Here is an 18626-nt window from a genome sequence, read left to right on the forward strand (position 1 = left end):
GCTAAGTATTCAAAGACATAGTCCTGCCAACAATCTAAGTAAGCAGATTTGTATAGGGAAAAATTAATTATTTGGAAACAGGTTAGCACAGATCTGGTGCCAAATGAATGGTGAGACAGTAAAATCCCCTGAAGGAGAGAACCTAGTGGGCTGTTGTGTCTGGGGGAACCCCTGAAAGACAGGGAAATTGTTGAAAGAACAGGACCTAGGTTGGCAGGGATAATTCTAGGCCAGAGGAATCTGCCTGAGTAAATACATGTGATGGTTAGGGTATACTGAGAGGACAGATATGGTTGTGATGAAGGGGTAATGTAGAGTATTTATGGAAGAGGCTGGTGTAATCCCTCATCTATTAGCTATTTGGACTTTATTTTTCCCTTAGTAGAGAGCTGCCAAAAAGGCAGGGAGAGGTGGCGGGGTGGCCATTGCCAAACAATATTTCAAGAAGATTTAGCTAACTGTGCTGTATAGATTTATTCATCAAATCTCAGAATACTAAAAGAAGTTAGTCTTGGGAAAAATGAATTAATTCCCCTAAGTAACTTCCAATTATACGCATACGTTTGTGTGTGTGTGTGTGTGCGCGCGCGCGTGCACGCGTGTGAGAGAGAGATCCATTGCATGGTAGGTAAGTGACGAAACTCATTACCTCACGAGGGGTCAGGAATAGAGTAGATCAGCTCATGAATGATAAATCCAGAGTGTGCAAGGCTGTGACACTAACCTTTAATTTACTCTCGTTGGTGCCCATGGTCTACCACAAAGCCTCCCCTGGTGACACCATCAGAGACCACTGCAGAGCCTCACGACCTGTTTTGCAGAAAACAAGGCCAAGCAAATGTCTGAATTTTCAGAATGTGCCCCCATGTCCATCACCTCGTGTGGAAGTTTTAGAAGATCCCTCTGGCTTCTGTGGGGGGCGGAGAACAGGGTGCAGTGGAGCCAGGGCCGAAGCAGGGTGATCACAGGGGAAGCTAATATATGGTCCAGGCAAGAGAGGATAGGAGTTTGTCCAGGGTGGCGGCAGTGGGCGTGGTTGAATTCTGGGTTTATATTTGAAAGGAGAGTTGACAGGATTTGCTGCTGAATTGCACGAGAAGTCAAAGATGGCTTGACTTCCAAGTTTCTGGCCTGAGCAACTGGAAGGTTGTAATCGCCACTCGTTGAGGTGGGAGATGAGTGGGAGGAGTGTGTTTGACCATTTGGGTTCAAGAATGATACCCAGCCGGTAGAAAAACAGAGCAGGGTCAGGTCTCATTTTCTTGTACAGGAGAATGTGGTCCTGGAACCAGCAGTTCCTCCAGGATTTGGGGCTAACTGCTATTTGACAAGGAAATCCTTGTGCTGGAACCTGAAGTTCCTGAGTCTCTTTTGGCCTCTTTTTCCATTTTGGCCAATTCTGTAAACCTTACCAAGAAGCCTGAGAGGAGAGGCAGCAGTGAGCCCAAAGGGGATAGTCCTCTCCCTTCTGGGTCCCTGCTGGACATAGTGTTCGATGGTAAGGGCTTACTAGTGCATGCAAAGGCTCCCAGATGCTTCACTTAATCACAAACTCGGTCATCTTGAGGGGGGGAAAAAGTCACTCAGTCTCTCTCAGTCCGTGTTTTGTTTTGTTTAAGTAAACTTTTTATCTGTTTACTTTTGAATTTAAAGAAAAGGGGGATTAGATTTTCTAAACTGAAGAACTCTAAGGTTTCTTATAGCTTTGAAAGACGGAGGTACTAGAGATTGGGGTACTAAAATCTTCAGGATTTTGTTAAGTACGTGCCTTTATAAGTCTATGGTTCTGCCAAAGGAACTTGCCTATCATTTGTGAAAGGGAAGAATACCTGCCCTGCCTCCTGCTCCAGAGTCTTAGCAGAAATCTAGTGATACGCAGTGGGTGTGAGAGGGCTTTGAAAAGTGCTGTACAAATGCCAGGAGAGTCTTATTACTAGGATTGTGCTAGTCTTATTACTAGGAAGTTCTCTTGAAGGGGAACTTGAAGTCCTTAAAGTAGAATGGGAGGGGCTTCCTGTTGCCTAATCAATCAAAATGACCCCGAATACAAGCTTAGATTAACATACGCCTTCTAGATTAGGGCTAATCAGGGGCAGGCTGAACAGATGCAGGGACAATCCTGGCCTGATTACTGAACCTCAGCATTTAATCATCTCTCTTCCAAGGGCAGCCGGCCGATTTAGTGCACTCGGGGTTTCCAGGCCTCTAGCCCCCTCCCCCTTTCCCTTGCCACAGACATAAAGGCTGCTAGGTCAGAGACACTGCGTCGATTTAATCTAATCCCATGTCAGAATGGCTGTGTGTGTGAGAGAGAGAGATTCTAAAATCCCCACAATGGGATGGTAATGCACTTATTTAAGGTAGAGGTAGACTGAAACTGCATGTAGAAAATAATGGACTTGGGATTTCAAGGCATTCGAGGTTACGAAATGACCCTGTATATGGAATTTCTCCCTCCGAGAAGCTTTTTAGATATGTAGTCGCTGTCACCAGTTACTCACTCTCGAGACAGCTTTGTATGGGAGTCATTTTACCACCCAGTTGTAGAGGTCAAATTTACTCCTTCCCTGACTGTGAGGTGAAGTACAGAAGATGAAATCTTTAAAAATGGTTTTATTTGGATGAGCTCTGAGTGTAGTTGTTTTTGTACTGCTTTCTCTGGACTGAGAGCTCCCATTCTGAAACAGCCTGATCACCTGAAGACTCACCCACTTCACTCATTTAGTCCCTAGGCGAGGACATCTGTGAAATCTCAGAAGGCAGGTTTCATTCATGAGTGTAGAAAACACTTACTGAGCACCTGCTGGATCGCTAGGGACTCAAGTATGGAGACTCCATCTCTCCCTTAAGGAATTTACAGTCTCCTTGGAGATAAGACATGCAAACAGTGATAAAGAATATGACCATTGCCTCCATGGATGCCAGTGCAAAGTGCTGTGGGCCCTTGGGGAAAGAAGAGCTAAGATAGAGGAGGAGAGATTGGAGCTGACTATTGAAGGAAGAATAGAAGCCCGTTCAAGGAACAAGCCAGGGACAGTCATTCCAGGCAGAAGTCACAGTGTGTGCACACCATGGAGGTGTGTGTGGAGAGAACCTCAATCAAACAGTTCACCTGCCTGGAATGTACAGTGGGTGGGGATTCATGGATCACCAGGCTGAACTGAGCAACAGGGGCTGATGTGAAGGGTTGAAATACCCGAAAAGGGATCTGGACTTTACATCACACAGGCCATTGGAAACCACTGAAGAATTGTAAAAGAGGGCAACAAGATCCGTTTGTGTTCAAAAGATCATTCTGGTTGTAGCAGTGTCAGCCAAGTTGTATTTTTGCATTTGAACCTTTCTCCATTTTATTTTGGGGCAAATCTTCCATGATACTAAAAAGTGTTTTAACAGCAGTGTTGGGCATGGACCCGTACCTTGGTAACCCAAACACATCATAAGCCAGGGTGGGAGAGATTTAAGTCTCACAGTTCTTCAAGGTTCTCTCCACCCCATCACTAACCCAGGACGGTCGCTCATAGGGAGGAAGAAGCTCCCTGCCCATCGTATTCACTGTATTTGTAAAAGTATGTAACTTGTTCCCCAAGCTTGGAGCTTTTGGAACTGAATCAAGCCCAGAAGCAACAGCAGTGAAATGAGACTGATCTTTGCTTCTGGTTTTGGTTGCTGTTTACTAACATGTGGGTTCTTTGGAGGGGTCCTGGTTTTGCCATAGGGCATTTTGGGTTATTTCACTAACTTTTTCTGTTTTGACCAGAAGAGAGGATGAAAGTGAAGATGATCAAGATACACTGGGGTGATGGAAGGGGGTCATTAGGTCTTCAGATACACTCAGGCCCATGCCTGAAGTCTAGACACTGGGGAGTAGAGCCCAGCTGCACGTTGGTTGAGGTCAACAATAGAGTTCCTTGGCCTGCTGCCCTTGAGGCCGTGTTGATGCCAGTGTTTGGCACACCTTGTACCTTATACTGTGGGGAATAGAACATGGACCAGAGCCAAGCCTGGCCTTGAAGGAGCCTTCAGTCTAGTGGGAAGGCCTATCTACATGCATTAACTGGGCCAAGCCAGATTATACCCCACTGTCGAGCGCTTATTGAGAACCCCAAGGAGGCTGCTGTCAGTATTGACTAGGGCTGGGATAGGCTTCCAAGAGGAGGGTTTTAAAGGGGAAGGAGTGAGTGGGCAGTAAGGGAATTCTGGGTAGTGAACAACTTGAGCAAAGGCCCAGAGAAAGGAATGTGACCAATACGTTGGGGAACTGAGAATAGTCCAGGGTGATACCCAGAGCACAGGGAGTAAGGGAAATGAGACTGGACAGATCACAAGAGGTTCTGAATACCATACCCAACATTTGAACTTTATTATAGGCTTTGGGAACCTTCTTAACATCAGGGGATTTGAAAATTTGAGGTTGGGGAATGATGAGTTATAGAAAGCTAACAGGTGACAGGAAGGGGTGAACGGAAAGAGGAATTGACTAGAGACATGTAAGAGCCATTTGCAAAGGTCTAGGTGAAAGAAATTGAACCCGACAGCCTTCTGAAGCCAATGCGTGGCCCCTCAGCCTGCTTCCTCCCAGCGTCGCTTGCGAGTGTGAGCTGGCCTCCTCCTTCCTCTTTTTAGGTCCCAGCATCTCAAGTGTGAGGATGGTGGGCCATGCCTTGCATTTCCATTAACACACACCAGGGTGAGCCTGGATTCCCAAAAATGTCGACAAAGCAGAACCTCAAGCCCCATTTCAGGTTGCATCATCGAATACTTATTTCTAAACTGGCAACACTTAACCCTAGAAAACAATGAGATACAATTTGACATTGTAAAATAACATTTTATTTTATGTTTGATTTTTTTTGCATTAGGAAATATTCTGTTAAAACATCCCTTTTTAAAATAAATTTTTATTTCATCAAAGTGATATATAGTTTTAAATGACAAAAAGGAATAAAAGCCTTTTTAAAAAAAATATTTGTACCCCAAGGGCAGCACTTCATGCTCTTTTTTCTGGTATGTATCTTTATTGCTCTAAACAGTAGTCTTGAGTTGAGACGTTATTTGTTATCAATTTTTGATAACTCAGTTTCTATGTTTATATTGTTAGAAACATAAAATTTTATAAACGTAAAAATTGTTCACTGCCAAGACGAGTGGGTATGGTTAATCCTTGCTTTTTTTTTCTTCTACTTTTTAAGGACTAATCACCGGTTCTACCCAATTCTGGAAGACCCCTCGAGGTACTTTATCCCACGAGCTCATGCCACTTCCCCTCCGTCCTCTCAGACGTGCTGCACAGCCCCCTTCCTGGGCCCTCCTGCTGCCCCCAAGCTCCCTACAGTGGATTCTCTGTCTCCTAGACCCCACGGCCACTTATTTCTTAAGTTTTCTCTCTCGTTTCTGTAGGGCACATCCTTCAGAGCTTCCAAAGAAAGTGTGCGTGGCGGGCCAGTTTTTAGAGCCCGTACAAGTCTGCAGATGTGTTTATTCTGCCCCCACGCTTAACTGACCTTGGTGTCGCTTCATAGTCTGGAGAGAGAATTCTAGGCTGAAAGCATTTTCTCTCAGACATTTGAAAACATTGCTCCATCATCTTCTAGCCTCCAGGCTTGCTTTTGAGAAGTCCAAAAATATTATGATTTCCAGTTCTTTGTATATGACGATTTTTTTTTTTTCCTTTCTCAAATCTTTTGAGAGCTTTGCTTTATCCCTGGTGTTCAGAAATTTTGCAAAGCCGTGTCTTAGCGTCTGGATCTTTTTTCATCTGTCCTGCTGGGCACCTAGTGGGCCTTTTCAATCTGAAACTCATATTTTTCAGTTCTCGAAATTTACTTAACAATGTGTCTGATAATTTCCTACCTTCTGTTTTTTCTAGTCTCTGGAATTCTCTTTTATCAGAGATTGAACCTCTTAAGGTCTCCTACTTTCCATCTTTTAATCTTTCCTACTCTCTAGAAGATTTCCTTGACTTTACCTTCTGATCTTTCTGTGGCATGGATTTCATCTGTTTGATTTTTAAAGAATTTTTTTCTTATTCCTTTTTAATAAAGCTATCCACTTTTATGATACAAACCTTTTCTCTCTCTGAAGATATTAGAGTTTGGGGGCATTCGTTTTTGTTTTTTCTGCTCCCCACATCGTCTCTGTTCCCTCTGTGTTCCCTAAGAGTGAGACACTGAAACACTGATAGTTGGGGTGTGCAGGGCAGAGCTGGGTGGCCTGTAGGCCTTGGGGTGGTAAATATTAGGGCCGCAAGCCAGGTTTTTCATTGTCTCCGCACCCCCCTCCCCTAACCTCCCCACCCACCAGATGTCACCGTAGGTCTTCTCTGCAGCCTCCCCGGGTCAGTTTCTCAATACGGTGGGTGAACTTCAGATGTCTTGTCAACAAAGGTCTGGGTGTTGGGGTTGGTGGGACCCACTGGTCCAGTCAGTTGAATACGAGTTGTCAGCTAATGCCTGTTTTTGGCTTCTTCCTCTCGTTCTGCAGTGGCTGAGCCTCCATGTCCTGAGCTCTCTGGGACACAGGAGTTGCAGCTTCCCCTTCTCTGATAAGTCAGAACCCCTTTACGTTTGCTTTGCATCTTCCAGGAATATGTTGACATCCCTCATTTATATCTTCTTCCCTCCTTCACTATAATTTTTATTTTAGAAGGAAGAGGAATTGTATATGTGCATTTATTCTGTCTTATTTAATTGGAAATCTTTTTTTAATATGTTATATAAAATTGTCAACTTTCCTTTCTTAGGGAGGACTGCCCTTTGCTGAAATTATTTGCTTCCTCCTTTCTTTCTGTTAAACCCTCCTTTCTAAAATAATAGTGATATTAGGAGGTAGTTGGGGGTCTTTTTTTTTTAAGTTGACCCCAGAACGTATTTAAAAATTTTACTGGTCTGTGAAATCTAATATCAGAAAACTAATTACTTAGGCTTTTTTTTTTTTTTCTTTTTTAAATAAGCTGACTCTTAGGAGAGGGATAATGGCCAGAAGACAGGATAGGATTGAGGGAGAAGTTTTTTCAAGCTGAGAGAAACTTGAGCATAGGCAGCCAGAGGGTTGAAGAAGTCAGTGTAGCAGAATATCAAAGAAAATTAATGGTGGCCTTTCCTGGAGAAGAAGGCAGTCAGAGGAGATGGACTTGTTGAGAGGAGAATTCACACCTGATGGGCCTGTGTATGCTTCCTAAAGTTGAAGGTAGACCAGCAGGCAGGGTCATCTCTTGGCAAGTTGGGGAGGCCCTGTTCTGAGGCATGTTTCTACAGTTTCTCCAAATTTTCTTTCCTGATAGTCTGTTTTAAAGAATTAAAATGGGGTGAGAAAAGGGTTGTATTTGTGCCTGGACAGTGGGTGTGCAATTACCTGAGGCTGCAGACAGTGATACTCTGAGGGCTGGAGCTCATTGCCCTGTCCAGCCAGCATCTGGGAAGCTGCACCCAATCCCCACCAACGGTCTCCCCTTGTCTCCCCAGGACTGGTCCAGATCCCTGTGAGCATGTACCAGACTGTGGTAACCAGCCTCGCCCAGGGCAATGGGCCGGTGCAGGTGGCCATGGCCCCTGTGACCACCAGGATATCGGACAGCGCAGTCACCATGGATGGCCAGGCTGTGGAGGTGGTGACGTTGGAACAGTGACATGCAGCCATATCATGGCATCGTTTTCTAGTCTACTTCAAAATTTTTTACACGTTTGCAGAGGTGCAATCAAATGGAATTAAGTCTCTCGACTTTGGAAGAAAAGTTTTGTTAACCTTTTTTTTAAAAAGGAAGAAAGGCAGCGGATTTTGGAATTGCATTTTTTTAAAGCACCACTCTTGATTTTCTGGGATTAGTGGAACAAGATACTGCATTGTCAATTTCACTGTCCCAAAAAAGCCAAATTGTGGCAAGGACTTCTTTCTGCAAAAACGTGTGTATACTTCTGTGTGTGTATGTGTGAGTGTGAATATATGTATATGTGTACATATGGATATACACATTTACATATATATATATATATAGTATATATGTGTGTGTATGTATATGTGTGTGTGTGTATATATATATGTATATATATATATACATATATATATATGTATGTGTGTATGTATGTATGAAACCCACATGGAATTATCTGTATGAGATCAAGGTGAGCTGTGGAAAAAATAATTCACCCAGTTTAGTGGGTGTTGGGTACGTGGCCAGACACAGCCACCGGTTTTTGTTCATACCAGGGTCATGCGTTGAGCTACTGACAAACTCAGGCAGAGGTGACCATGCCCTTCACCAAAGCTGCCTCCCAGTGGCCACCCAGAACTCTCCCTGCTGGACTTGCCTGAGGAGGGATGTTCCAGAATGGGGTGAGGTCCAGAAATTGTGCTTGCAGGGTCCAGGGCTTCGTGGTCTGGCAGCTGGGACGCTCCTCGGGCTGGCCCAGGTGCTGACCTTGCCACAGGCAAGTGAATGTTCTTAAAACTCCCAGGCAGGGATGAGAGGGTTTTCCTCAGCCTCCCATCTCCTCCCCTCCCCAGGAAATCTTCTTGATCTCATGACTATTAACATGTCGCTTTGGTTTTAAGGTCAGTCCTGAATTGGTCGTGTATATGAACTGAAGGTAACAGAAGTATTAAGGGTTTGAGGAGTGCGTGCGTGTTAAGTGTGCTTGTGGGTGTGTGCGTGGTGGGGAGAGAATGGGGGGGTGGGAGGGGTTGGAAGGGGAAAGGAAGGAGGGAGAGAAAAATCTTCAAAGACCAGGTTACACCAATGGGAGCAATTTTTTTCCTTTCCTGTAACTTTCTGTAGCTTAACAGAGGAGACTGGAACTGACGGGGGCACCTGGCACGAGGAAGGTTGGCCATCACGCTGGGGGACGTTAGAGAGAGAGGGCTTAGGATGCTTCCTGCACTCCTGGATCAGGCCCTGTTTCAGAAGGAACCCTGCAGTTTTCCCAGGTGCATCCTGCTGGGCCCGGGCCCCCACACAGCTTCCTTCTCACAGGTGTTGATTGGTCTGGGTGTTCTCGTAACTAAATTCTGTGATTTCTCAACTGCAAGCCCCAAGTCTCCAGCGGCTAAATTCACCTGACTTTTTGACAGGCCAAATCTCTGCTCCTTGAGTACAGGGACAACTCTTCCTCCCTCCTCCCGGGCCCCCAATGTGTGATAGTGTATTTAATGTGTTTTTTTTCTTTTAATGCGACATTAAAAGATTCTTCACATCTTGCTCAGCCTTTGAGAAAAGTTTCAGATTCTTGTATTTGCTTGTTTTATATAAAACTATCCAATGTTCTTTGTATGTTTTTTTCTGTACGTAATGGCGGGAGGGAGGGGAAATTTACATAAAACAGTCCTAGTTCTACAATTTGTTATTTTTTTAATTATTATTTTTTATCGTCGTTGTGAAACTGTCCAGGGGCTTTAAAGTCCGTGTTCCTTTGTGGTGAAATAACCTCCTAATAGTTTGAGAAATTGCCAAGAAGAAGAAGAATAAAAGCAAGACCCCAGTAGCAGAGCATGGATTCTGTGTCGTTTTCCATTCTGTCTATTACTGCCTCATTCAATAAATAGTTAAAGTGGCAACAGGAAGTGGAACTGTTCATCTCTGTAGGAACACTTAGCCTCTTAGGAATTCTCTTTTGGGGTGGCTTGTTCTGCTTTGTAAAAGGAAAAGGTGCTTTTACTCAAGCTCAGTGATCTTTGAACTGTGCTCCTTGGCGCTGTGGAGCCCTGTAGGGGGAGTGCTAGGGTGGGGCTGGGGCCTCCTGTCCGTCCCCCATCACCAGAGCAGCTCTGTTGAATCGGTTTTGTAAAATGCTGTCCTGGGGGATTAGGGGGATCTAGTTTGAAAACCTCTATTCCGGAGTCCCCTTTATAGGGGTTAATTGCATCCCACATTAAACATCAGGGTGGGTGGTGGTGCCTGTCCATCTGTGTCCTCCCCACATGAATGCTGTTCACTACTGCAGTGGCTTGTTCTTCTTGAAGCAGGGGCCCCAAGCCATTAGCTGTTTCTTTAGGCCCTCACCCCCTGGGCTCGCGCACAGCTCTCGCTACTTTAATGTGGCAGCTGCCCTTCTTGCGCCCGTGCCTCCTGCCCCAGCCCCAGCTTCAGGCCTTCCCAAGCCCCTTGAGTCTGCCCCTCCGCGTTGTGCCCCTTGTGCCCACCGCAAGCCTCAGCCTGGAGTGACACGCTCCTTGCCGCCTCCGCCACCCCTTTCTTTCCTTTTGTCCTTGGATGTTTGGGTCGGTTTCCCGGGGATAATGATTAGAACAGTTGCATGTGGAGGCCAGAAGTGTTTTCCTTGCTGACTGATGGTGGCTCGATAAAGCCAGTGCCACCTTTTCCCTCTCTTCTTGAACAAATGGCACGTCGTCACCTGTTGTCACCAGAGAGGGTGGACCAGAGGAAGGATTGATAGCAGCCAGGTGAAGCAAACGTCACTGCCGTTGGCCACCCAGGGAACAGCTGGGTTGTCTAGAGTGCCTCTGTGGGGATGGCGTCTCTCCAAAGGCATAGTACGTTCTGTTTGCCTGGCAAGACCCAGATGCTGCCTTTCCAGCAAGCATGTATCGAAACCTTCTTTGGTGGGGCAGGTGGAGACCTTTGCTTCCATTATTGCCCAAACCACCAGCAGGAGCTGCAAACTCAGCTGCCTACAGGGACCAGGCAGGTGGAATCAATGTGTAAAGTGGAAGCCATTCAGTTGTGAGAGGAGGAGGAGTGATGGAGACGGACAGAGTGGAGAGCATCTGTCTAAAGGGAGCAGCCTCTCCTGAGCGCTAGCAGATCGTCTCCAAGCGGGAGGAACATGGGCCCTGAAGCCCCATCTTTTAAATTTTCCAGAGAAACTGGGCAGTCCAGGTTTGTGTATGAATCTCCTCATTTCAACAACAAATCAAAACTCCTTTACATACTCTGCGGCAAAATAAAACCCACCTGTAGACCAGCTCTGGCCTGTGGGTCAGTTTTGTTTAACTTGATGAATGCCTACCACTGCCAGGTGAATAAATCATGGCAGTTGCCTGAGAAACAGAAGGAGATGAGGAGATATTCGTGTGAACAGATCGTGGCAGCCCGGTGTGATAAGGTGCCATCTGGACAGAGTGCTGTGGCAGGGTGAGTTATATTATCTCATTTTATCTCCTTAAGGGTCCTCTGCATTAAGTAGTTTATCATCCAGGCTGCAGACAAGGATCTGGTGCTCAGCAAAACCAAGATACTGGGCTAGCAATTCTTGGCTTTAAGTCCTGCATTTGAGAAGATCTATTGACGAGGCTGGTGACCACTGGAGTCTTCCAAACTCAGATAAGTGAGCCGAGGAGAACCAGAAGGGCAGGGAAGAGAAGGGACTGTTGGCTCTGTAAGAAGAGTTCAGGCTGCCAATGTGCTCTGGCCTCACTTAGACCCAGGCAAGGCTCGTCTCCAGCCGCTTCTCAGGTGGAAGAGGGCCTGCTCCTGCATTCGCCTTCCTCCCTACCTGCCGCCATTCCTCTCCCTCCTCTATCGTGCCCCCAAAGCCTTAGCTCTGGATGGAGTTGTACTAGGCCCTTGGTGGCTCCCTTTGGTGTCAGCACCAAAACCAATCGGGAAACTTCAAAGCTTATTTGGGGCAGAGGCTACGTGGGGTGAGGAAGACAAGCCCACATTTCCACTCTCACCTCCATCTCAGTGGGCTGTGGGCTGCCCAGGTCATCAGCCCAAGCCAGCCTGTGGCCTCAGCACAGCTCCTGCTCAGATGCCAGAGTCAGGGGTACCCGTCAGTGCATTCCCACCTGGCCTCTGCTGGTTGCTCCAGGTTGGCAGCTCTTGGAGAAGATCCACTCAGGACGGTGGAGGCAGCACAGAGGAAGGAGGTGCACAGAGCGGGGAGATATCGCGTAAGGACTGGACTCTGAAATAGCTGGAGAACGTAGGCTTTTCTCCACCTGCCGTTCAGCTCCTGGTGCTGCTGGGCCCCTGAATGAGTCCCCAACCCACTCTGAATTTGTTTCTCCCTCCTGAAAACCGCTGACCTGTTAGCAAATATTTGTTGAGTACTGGAGTGTATTTCTGCAGAGTTGGGAGAGGAAAGGCAAAGGAACAGGGATAATGTTCATCTGCAGAGGGGGGAACGAGGATCCCCCGAGAACCCGGGCCTTACCCAGCGCCAACTTATAAGGCAAGGACAGGCCTGTGCCCCCAGCCCTGTTCAGAGGCGTTCCTAGCTTTAGTTTATGAGAACTATGGCTTATCTGCAATTAAGAGTGTTTATACGGTAGCAATAATAATAGTTAACATTTATACAGCCCTTACAATGTGCCTTGTTCTAAGAGATTTGCCTATAAACTTACTTACTAGTTTTTACAAAGTACTGTTATTATCACTACAGATGAGCAAACTGAACCACAGAGAGGTTAAGAGGTAGCTTATTTAACATTTGGGGAAGAAAGCTAGAAAGAGTGCCCCAAATTTAATGCACTTGTAAATAAAATTGTTGGTGTAACTTAAATTAACTGGGTCTCAACTCAAAGTTCTTCTGAACTTACCCTTTAAGAAACTAATAGTTATAATTACCAGTTACTAAACGGCTACTCTGCATAGGACCCTATGCAAAATGTTTTACACCTTTATTTCTAATCCTTTCCACAACCTCCGATGGAGGTTAGATTCCATTTTATAGGTGTGGGAACTGAGACTCGGCAACTTCCCAAGGTAAATGCAGAACTAGTAAATGAGGACTGGGGTCAGACTCTGATATGTCTGCCTTTAGAAGCTTTGCCCTTGGTGCCAACCACCCGGGGCAGGTGACAGAAAACGGGCTGCACATCCGGATTCTCTCTTTCTTTTTTTTTTTAATTTATTTATTTATGGCTGTGTTGGGTCTTCGTTTCTGTGCGAGGGCTTTTCACTAGTTGCGGCGAGCGGGGGCCACTCTTCATCGCGGTGCGCGGGCCTCTCGCTATCGCGGCCTCTCGTTGCGGAGCACAGGCTCCAGACGCACAGGCTTAGTAGTTGTGGCTCACGGGCCTAGATGCTCCGCGGCATGTGGGATCTTCCCAGACCAGGGCTCGAACCCGTGTCTCCTGCATTGGCAGGCAGAGTCTCAACCACTGCGCCACCAGGGAAGCCCTCTTTTTTTCTTTTTAATATTTATTTATTTGGTCTTAGTTGCGGCAGGTGGGCTCCTTAGTTGTGGCATGTGAACTCTTACTTACAGCATGCATGTGAGATCTAGTTCCCTAACCAGGGATCGATCCCGGGCGCCCTGCAGTGGAAGCGCAGAGTCTCAACCAACCACTACGCCACCAGGGAAGTCCCTGGATTCTCATTTTTAAAGTAACCTCTAGCTGAGTCCTGAGCTCAGCCCATGTGCAGCCTATCCCAGTGGTCCGTGTTTTCTGAGCAGGTCCTAAGGGACAGGCTGTGGTCCTTGCCCAGGGCTTGCCACACCTAGAGCAGCCTCCCAGTGGCTGGGCCTTTTCATCACATGCATGCACACACGCAAACACACACAGGAACTTGTATACAGCAGGCACCCAGTACATCCCATCGAATGAGAGACCTTAGTTTCTTGGTGATTCCTTAATCAGAAAATCCACGGAACCCAAAACATCCATTCCCACACATCCTCATTACTCAAAATATTTCTGCAAAAATCCAGTGTTAAGTGTTTTAACACTGTTTGATGTAAAATAATGTTGATTTTATTCCTAAGAAAAACTGGCCCTGTGAGATTGTCCCAAGGGTGAAAGGCAGTGAAGTTGCTGGTGCTTGAACACATTCTTGGGCATGAGCAGTCACATTATGCTTTTTTCTTTTTTTTTTTAAGCATTGTCTCGATACGATTCTAGCACGAAGCCCACTCTTGGAAAGGTATGGCTCTCATTACAACTTTTTTTTTTTTAATGTTTATTTATTTATTTGGCTGCGCTGGGTCTTAGTTGGCACTCAGGATCTTCGTTTTGGCATGTGGGATCTTTATTTGCAGCATGTGGGATCTAATTCCCTGACTAGGGATTGAACCTGGGCCCCCTGCATTGGGAGCACAGAGTCTTGACCGCTGGACCACCAGAGAAGTCCCCAGAACTTTTTTTTTTTTTTTAATCCTTCTGGGATTTTTTTTTTTTTTTTTTTTTTTTTTGGCGGTGTCGGGTCTTAGTTTAGTTGCAGGATCTTCCTTGCGGCATGCGAGATCTTTCGTTGCGGTGCGCAGGCTCTTACTTGGCGGCGCACGGGCTTAGTTGCTCCACGGCATATGGGATCTTAGTTCCCTGCCCAAGGATTGAACCCACATCCCCTGCATTGGAAGGCAAATTCTTAACTGCTGGACCACCAGGGAAGCCCCCCCAGAACTATTTTTATAGAGAGCGGTTTTTTTTTTTTTCTTTTTTTTTAATTCACGAGAAAAGTTAAGGGAGACTAATCACACAATAGGATTCTTTATCCTGGCCCACAGTTGTCATCTATACAAAACATTGGTTAAACTCCGTGGACAATGAACATTTCTGGGGACCCTATCACCAACAAAAAGTGGAGTCCCTTGCTTCTCCCAATGAAGTAGCTGAGTCTAGTGTCACTCCTGTTCCACAGATGAGTCACGTGAGCTGGGTTGGTCCAGGTGGAGTATCCCGGCTGTGAGTCCTGGACTCAGTGTGCTGTCCATGCTCTGGCACTGCCCTGCCCACCTGCGCAGACTGAATGAGATGATTCCGGAAAGCTCCTGGTGCCCACTAGTGATCAAAACCTTTCCAGTTGTGAACAGCAGAAATCCCAGAGGTGCCTGACAAAGACAGACCGGTATCCTCGGAGCCCAAGTTCGCACCCTGCAACAGGGAGCTGTGGTCTCAGGGAGGAGGGCACAGCTGATTGGCCGGCTGAGGTCACATGTCTGTCTCCGGGCTAATCACTGATGGGGCAGGGTACCCAAACCCGGCTGGGGGAAATGGGCGGTGGGAGCCTATACCACAGGTAGAGAAGCCCTCATAGGGGCTGGAATATGGGTCCACCGAATGGGAGTTGCCGTCATTTCCACTGAAGTTGCAGCAACCAGGGAACAGTGAAGCTGGGGTCATAACAGCTTTCCCACTGCCCCTCATTGCCTCTCCCAAAGATCCTCCTGAGTCTGAATGTCTTGAGTCCGAAAATTAGGGATCATTGGGTAACTGTGTGCCCATCTCCCCACTCCCACTAGCCCCAATAACCTCGAGGTTTTTAAAAACAGCTTTAATTATATAATTTACATACTATTAAGTGCACAAGTCAAGGGTCTAAAGTGTATTTACAATATTGTACAACCATCGCTACAATCAAATTTCAGAGCGTTATCGTCATCCCCAAAGGAAAGGGGTTCTTTTTAACACTTTTCTCCAAAAATAATTTGAAGCAGTTTACATGAAGGATGTATACAGTAAAATAAGAAAAAAGAATAACTCAAGACCAAATAAAAGGAGGCCACACATTTGCCAACTGTGGAGTCAGCACAGTGATATGCTGAAAATCACCAATCACAGGAGCCACTCTCCTCCACCAGGGCTTACTAAGAGGCAAAAACAGCCCTGTTGCCTCCAGCTGCCACCCCAGCTGGTCCCTCCCCAGTCTGTATAAAATCTGCACGGAACTGGAGAGGAGCTATTGGGATCCTTGGTCTTGAGGAAAGTGCTTATAGCTAACAGGATTTCTGCCTTTCCTTTCCCGTCCTCCCTGCCTGCCCACCACGCTCCACCGCCCCCCCCCCCATCCTGGAGGATCTGGACCACACCCCACCCCAAACACTGCAGGTCCTGCCTTCCCTCCAAGCGTGGAAGAGGGTGAAGTTGAACTCAGGATTGAGACTGAAGCTTCAAATGGTCTGGACTTAATGATGGACCTTATTTACAAAATTATGGAATTCACTCAAAACCTCATTAAGGAACTAGAAGGGAGAATCAACAGAACATCTTGAAGGCAATGACTGCAGAAAGTAAAACCGCTTTGTATTTAAACCCACCAAGGCAAGATGCCTTTGGTTTCATAAAGAGAAGACACCTCAGACTTGCGGGTCCATCCGTGGCAACGAAGGGCTCTATTTCCACACAAGGGGCGCCTCTGCCTGCATCTCACCTCCCCTGATAATCTCCACAGGAAGCTGTCCTTGTTCTTCTGGTCCTAAAGGCTTCCAGCCCCCATCCTGCCCCCATGCCGCCTTCTCAGGAGAGCTGACGAAGCAGAAGGTAGGGACCTCCAGGGCAGGGCAGGGCAGGGCAGGGCAGATAACATTGGTGGGCGGGGGAGCACACACATAAGACCCTCCAGAAACGTCTCTGTTGATGGTGCTGGGCAGGGAGCCCAGACTGGGAAGAGGGAGCCTTCATTGCCACCTCCATCGCCCTCCCCAAGGCCGGCTGCCTCCTCTTCTGGCCGGCCTCTTACCCTGAGAAACCCCAGTGGAGCCAGTGCAGGGGGAGACCTCCATTCCCAGAAGGTTCAAGTCAGGTTTCTTTCAGCCAGCACTTACAGCAGAGCTTTGAGAATCCTTATATGGGACCGAGCCACCATCAAAACCCCACAGCCCACCAGCCCTACCACTGCAGCAATTGGCTTTCCAGTATCTGGTGTTTGAGAAAAGATACAGCCACCATGAATGCAAAACTCTCAATCAGTTTGTAGTTTGTTCATCACAACAGCACTTACACACATTTAAAAAGCTGTGTATGAGCTGACTAATGCCTAGATTGTGGCTGGGAAGTTTAAGAAGATGCAAGAGGCCCCCCTCCCACCTTGGCTGAGAAACCAGCCTAAGCCTGAACTGACACTTGGAACAGGGACATCTGGTCCAGCCCCCCTCTAAGGCTGCCATCCCCTGCAGCTCCCCAGCACCTTGGCTGGAACATCTCCAGAGATGGGGACTTAACCCGTCTTAAGTCACAGCCCGACATACCAGTAAGGAAGTTCTGTGAGACAAACAGAATCTGCTTCTCTGTAAAGTCTACCCATTGCTTCTGGGGCCACAGAGAACTGTGAAGGTCTCCATGCCTTCAAATACTTGAAAACAGCCTTCACATTCCCACCCAAACCTTTTCATAGCTAAAATCTCCAGTTCCAACATTTCCTAGAGATTGGTGACCTGTTTCCAATTATAAAGTGGACTAGATTTCCTGAAGGACCCTCCCAGGGAAAACCAAAAAAGCTGCATTAAAAAAAAATTTTTTTTAATACCTCTTTAAATGTATCAACGAGCTAGCCCTAAAGTAATCAGTCTGCAGATGGGAACCTGGGTCCCTGGACTGTCTCTGGTCCAGATCTCTGATGCAGATGCTATGAAGACTGCACCAGCCCCTGACCAAGGTACAGATATGGTCTTTTCACACACCCTATCCCCACCCCACCCCACCCCGCCCGTGTGACCTGCTGCCGTCCCTCCTTCAGTGCCGTCCCAGATGAATATGTAGTTAACCAGAGTCATCAGCGCTTTCTTCCACCTTCATTTCAGCAGTCTGGTCTCCTCCACTCTTGCCCTTGTACAACTGATTTTTCTTCTAACTGAAACATAGGGTTTCACACTTTTTCTTCTCAGATGCCAACTTGGTGCTTCTCATCTATCACTCCGTACTGGGGTTTCTCAACCTCTCTTGACATTTTGAGCCCATCATTCTCTGTTGTGAGAAGCTATACTGTGCATTGTAGGGTGTTGAACAGCATCCCTGGCCTCCGCCCACTAGATGCTGGTAGCAACCACCACTTCAGTCATGACAATCAAGTCTCCAGATATTGCCAGGTGTCCCCAGAGGGGCAAAACTTGCCCCCACGAGGCCACTGTTCTGTACTGTCCTGGTTGTGTCAACTACATGCTCTGACTAGCCTGTGGCCAATGACTGTGGGGAGAACAGGATCACGTCCTCCAGGCTGGGCAGACTCTGAGGGGTGAGTCCAGGGCTCCTCAGCCTTACCTCCCACTACTCCTTGTTGACTCTTCTGGCATCTCTTGGCTATGGATTTGTCCCCCTGGAGCCCACGGCTGCCCGCTTCTCTCTCCATGTGATCCTCTCCTCGAAGGCTCAGTCCAGGTGCTGCGTTTACTCAAAGCCCTGCCTTGGGGGCCATTCCTTCCTTTGGGCCCAGTGCCTCCTACCACCTCCACCGCACGGACCTGCCCTCCATCTACATGGCTGTTACCGTACCTGTCCTGCCACCCCAGTTGAGCTGTATGTGCCGGGACAGGCCCCGTCTACACCCTCCAGCAGCGAGCCCAGCCCTTTGCCGTTAGAGTCCAACAGGAATATCAGTTGGCTCACTGGAGCACCTCCCTTCGACCTAAGGGGGCTGATGGGCTACCTGTGCCATGAGTGTCCCTTTCAATTGTGGGGAACTGGGGCTCCGTGGGTGACCAGGATCCTGGAGGTGCCCAAGGTCATGCAGAGTGTGGAAGCTATAATTCAATGCCCTGTCAGATTCCAGGGCCTCCCTGTCACATGCCCTGTTACACACCTTGCTGGCCCTGGGCATAAAAGTATGAGTGAGACTCGGCCTGGCCCCCAGCTTTCAGCTGAGGGGGAAGTGGTCAGCTGATGCTTTCAATGAGGCGGCTAGGACTGGGGAAGAGGTGTGTCCCGGGCATTTGGGTCACTGCCAGACCATAGATGTAGATTCAAGGACACCGACAAAGGTGAGGGGCGGGACAAGACCCCCACGTGGACTCCCC

At 47.4% G+C, this 18626-nt stretch overlaps 1 protein-coding gene across 4 annotated transcripts in view; it reads left to right on the top strand.

Moving 5' to 3' along the window:
* Positions 1-7627, top strand: part of NRF1 (nuclear respiratory factor 1) — a gene marked incomplete at both ends in the record, with an annotated part of 87846 nt that extends 80219 nt beyond the window's left edge. For 2 of the 4 annotated variants that reach the window (XM_079711946.1, XM_079711948.1), the window contains 2 exons: positions 5193-5234; positions 7464-7627. In XM_079711946.1, the coding sequence (XP_079568072.1) occupies positions 5193-5234; positions 7464-7627 (206 nt within the window). The remainder of the gene's footprint in view (positions 1-5192; positions 5235-7463) is intronic. The other 2 variants (XM_079711947.1, XM_079711949.1) reach the window with 1 other exon arrangement.
* Between the last annotated feature and the right edge of the window lie 10999 nt (positions 7628-18626).

Source organism: Hyperoodon ampullatus (genome assembly GCF_949752795.1).
Source record: "Hyperoodon ampullatus genome assembly, chromosome: 9".
In the NCBI taxonomy this organism is placed as follows: Eukaryota; Metazoa; Chordata; class Mammalia; order Artiodactyla; family Ziphiidae; genus Hyperoodon; species Hyperoodon ampullatus.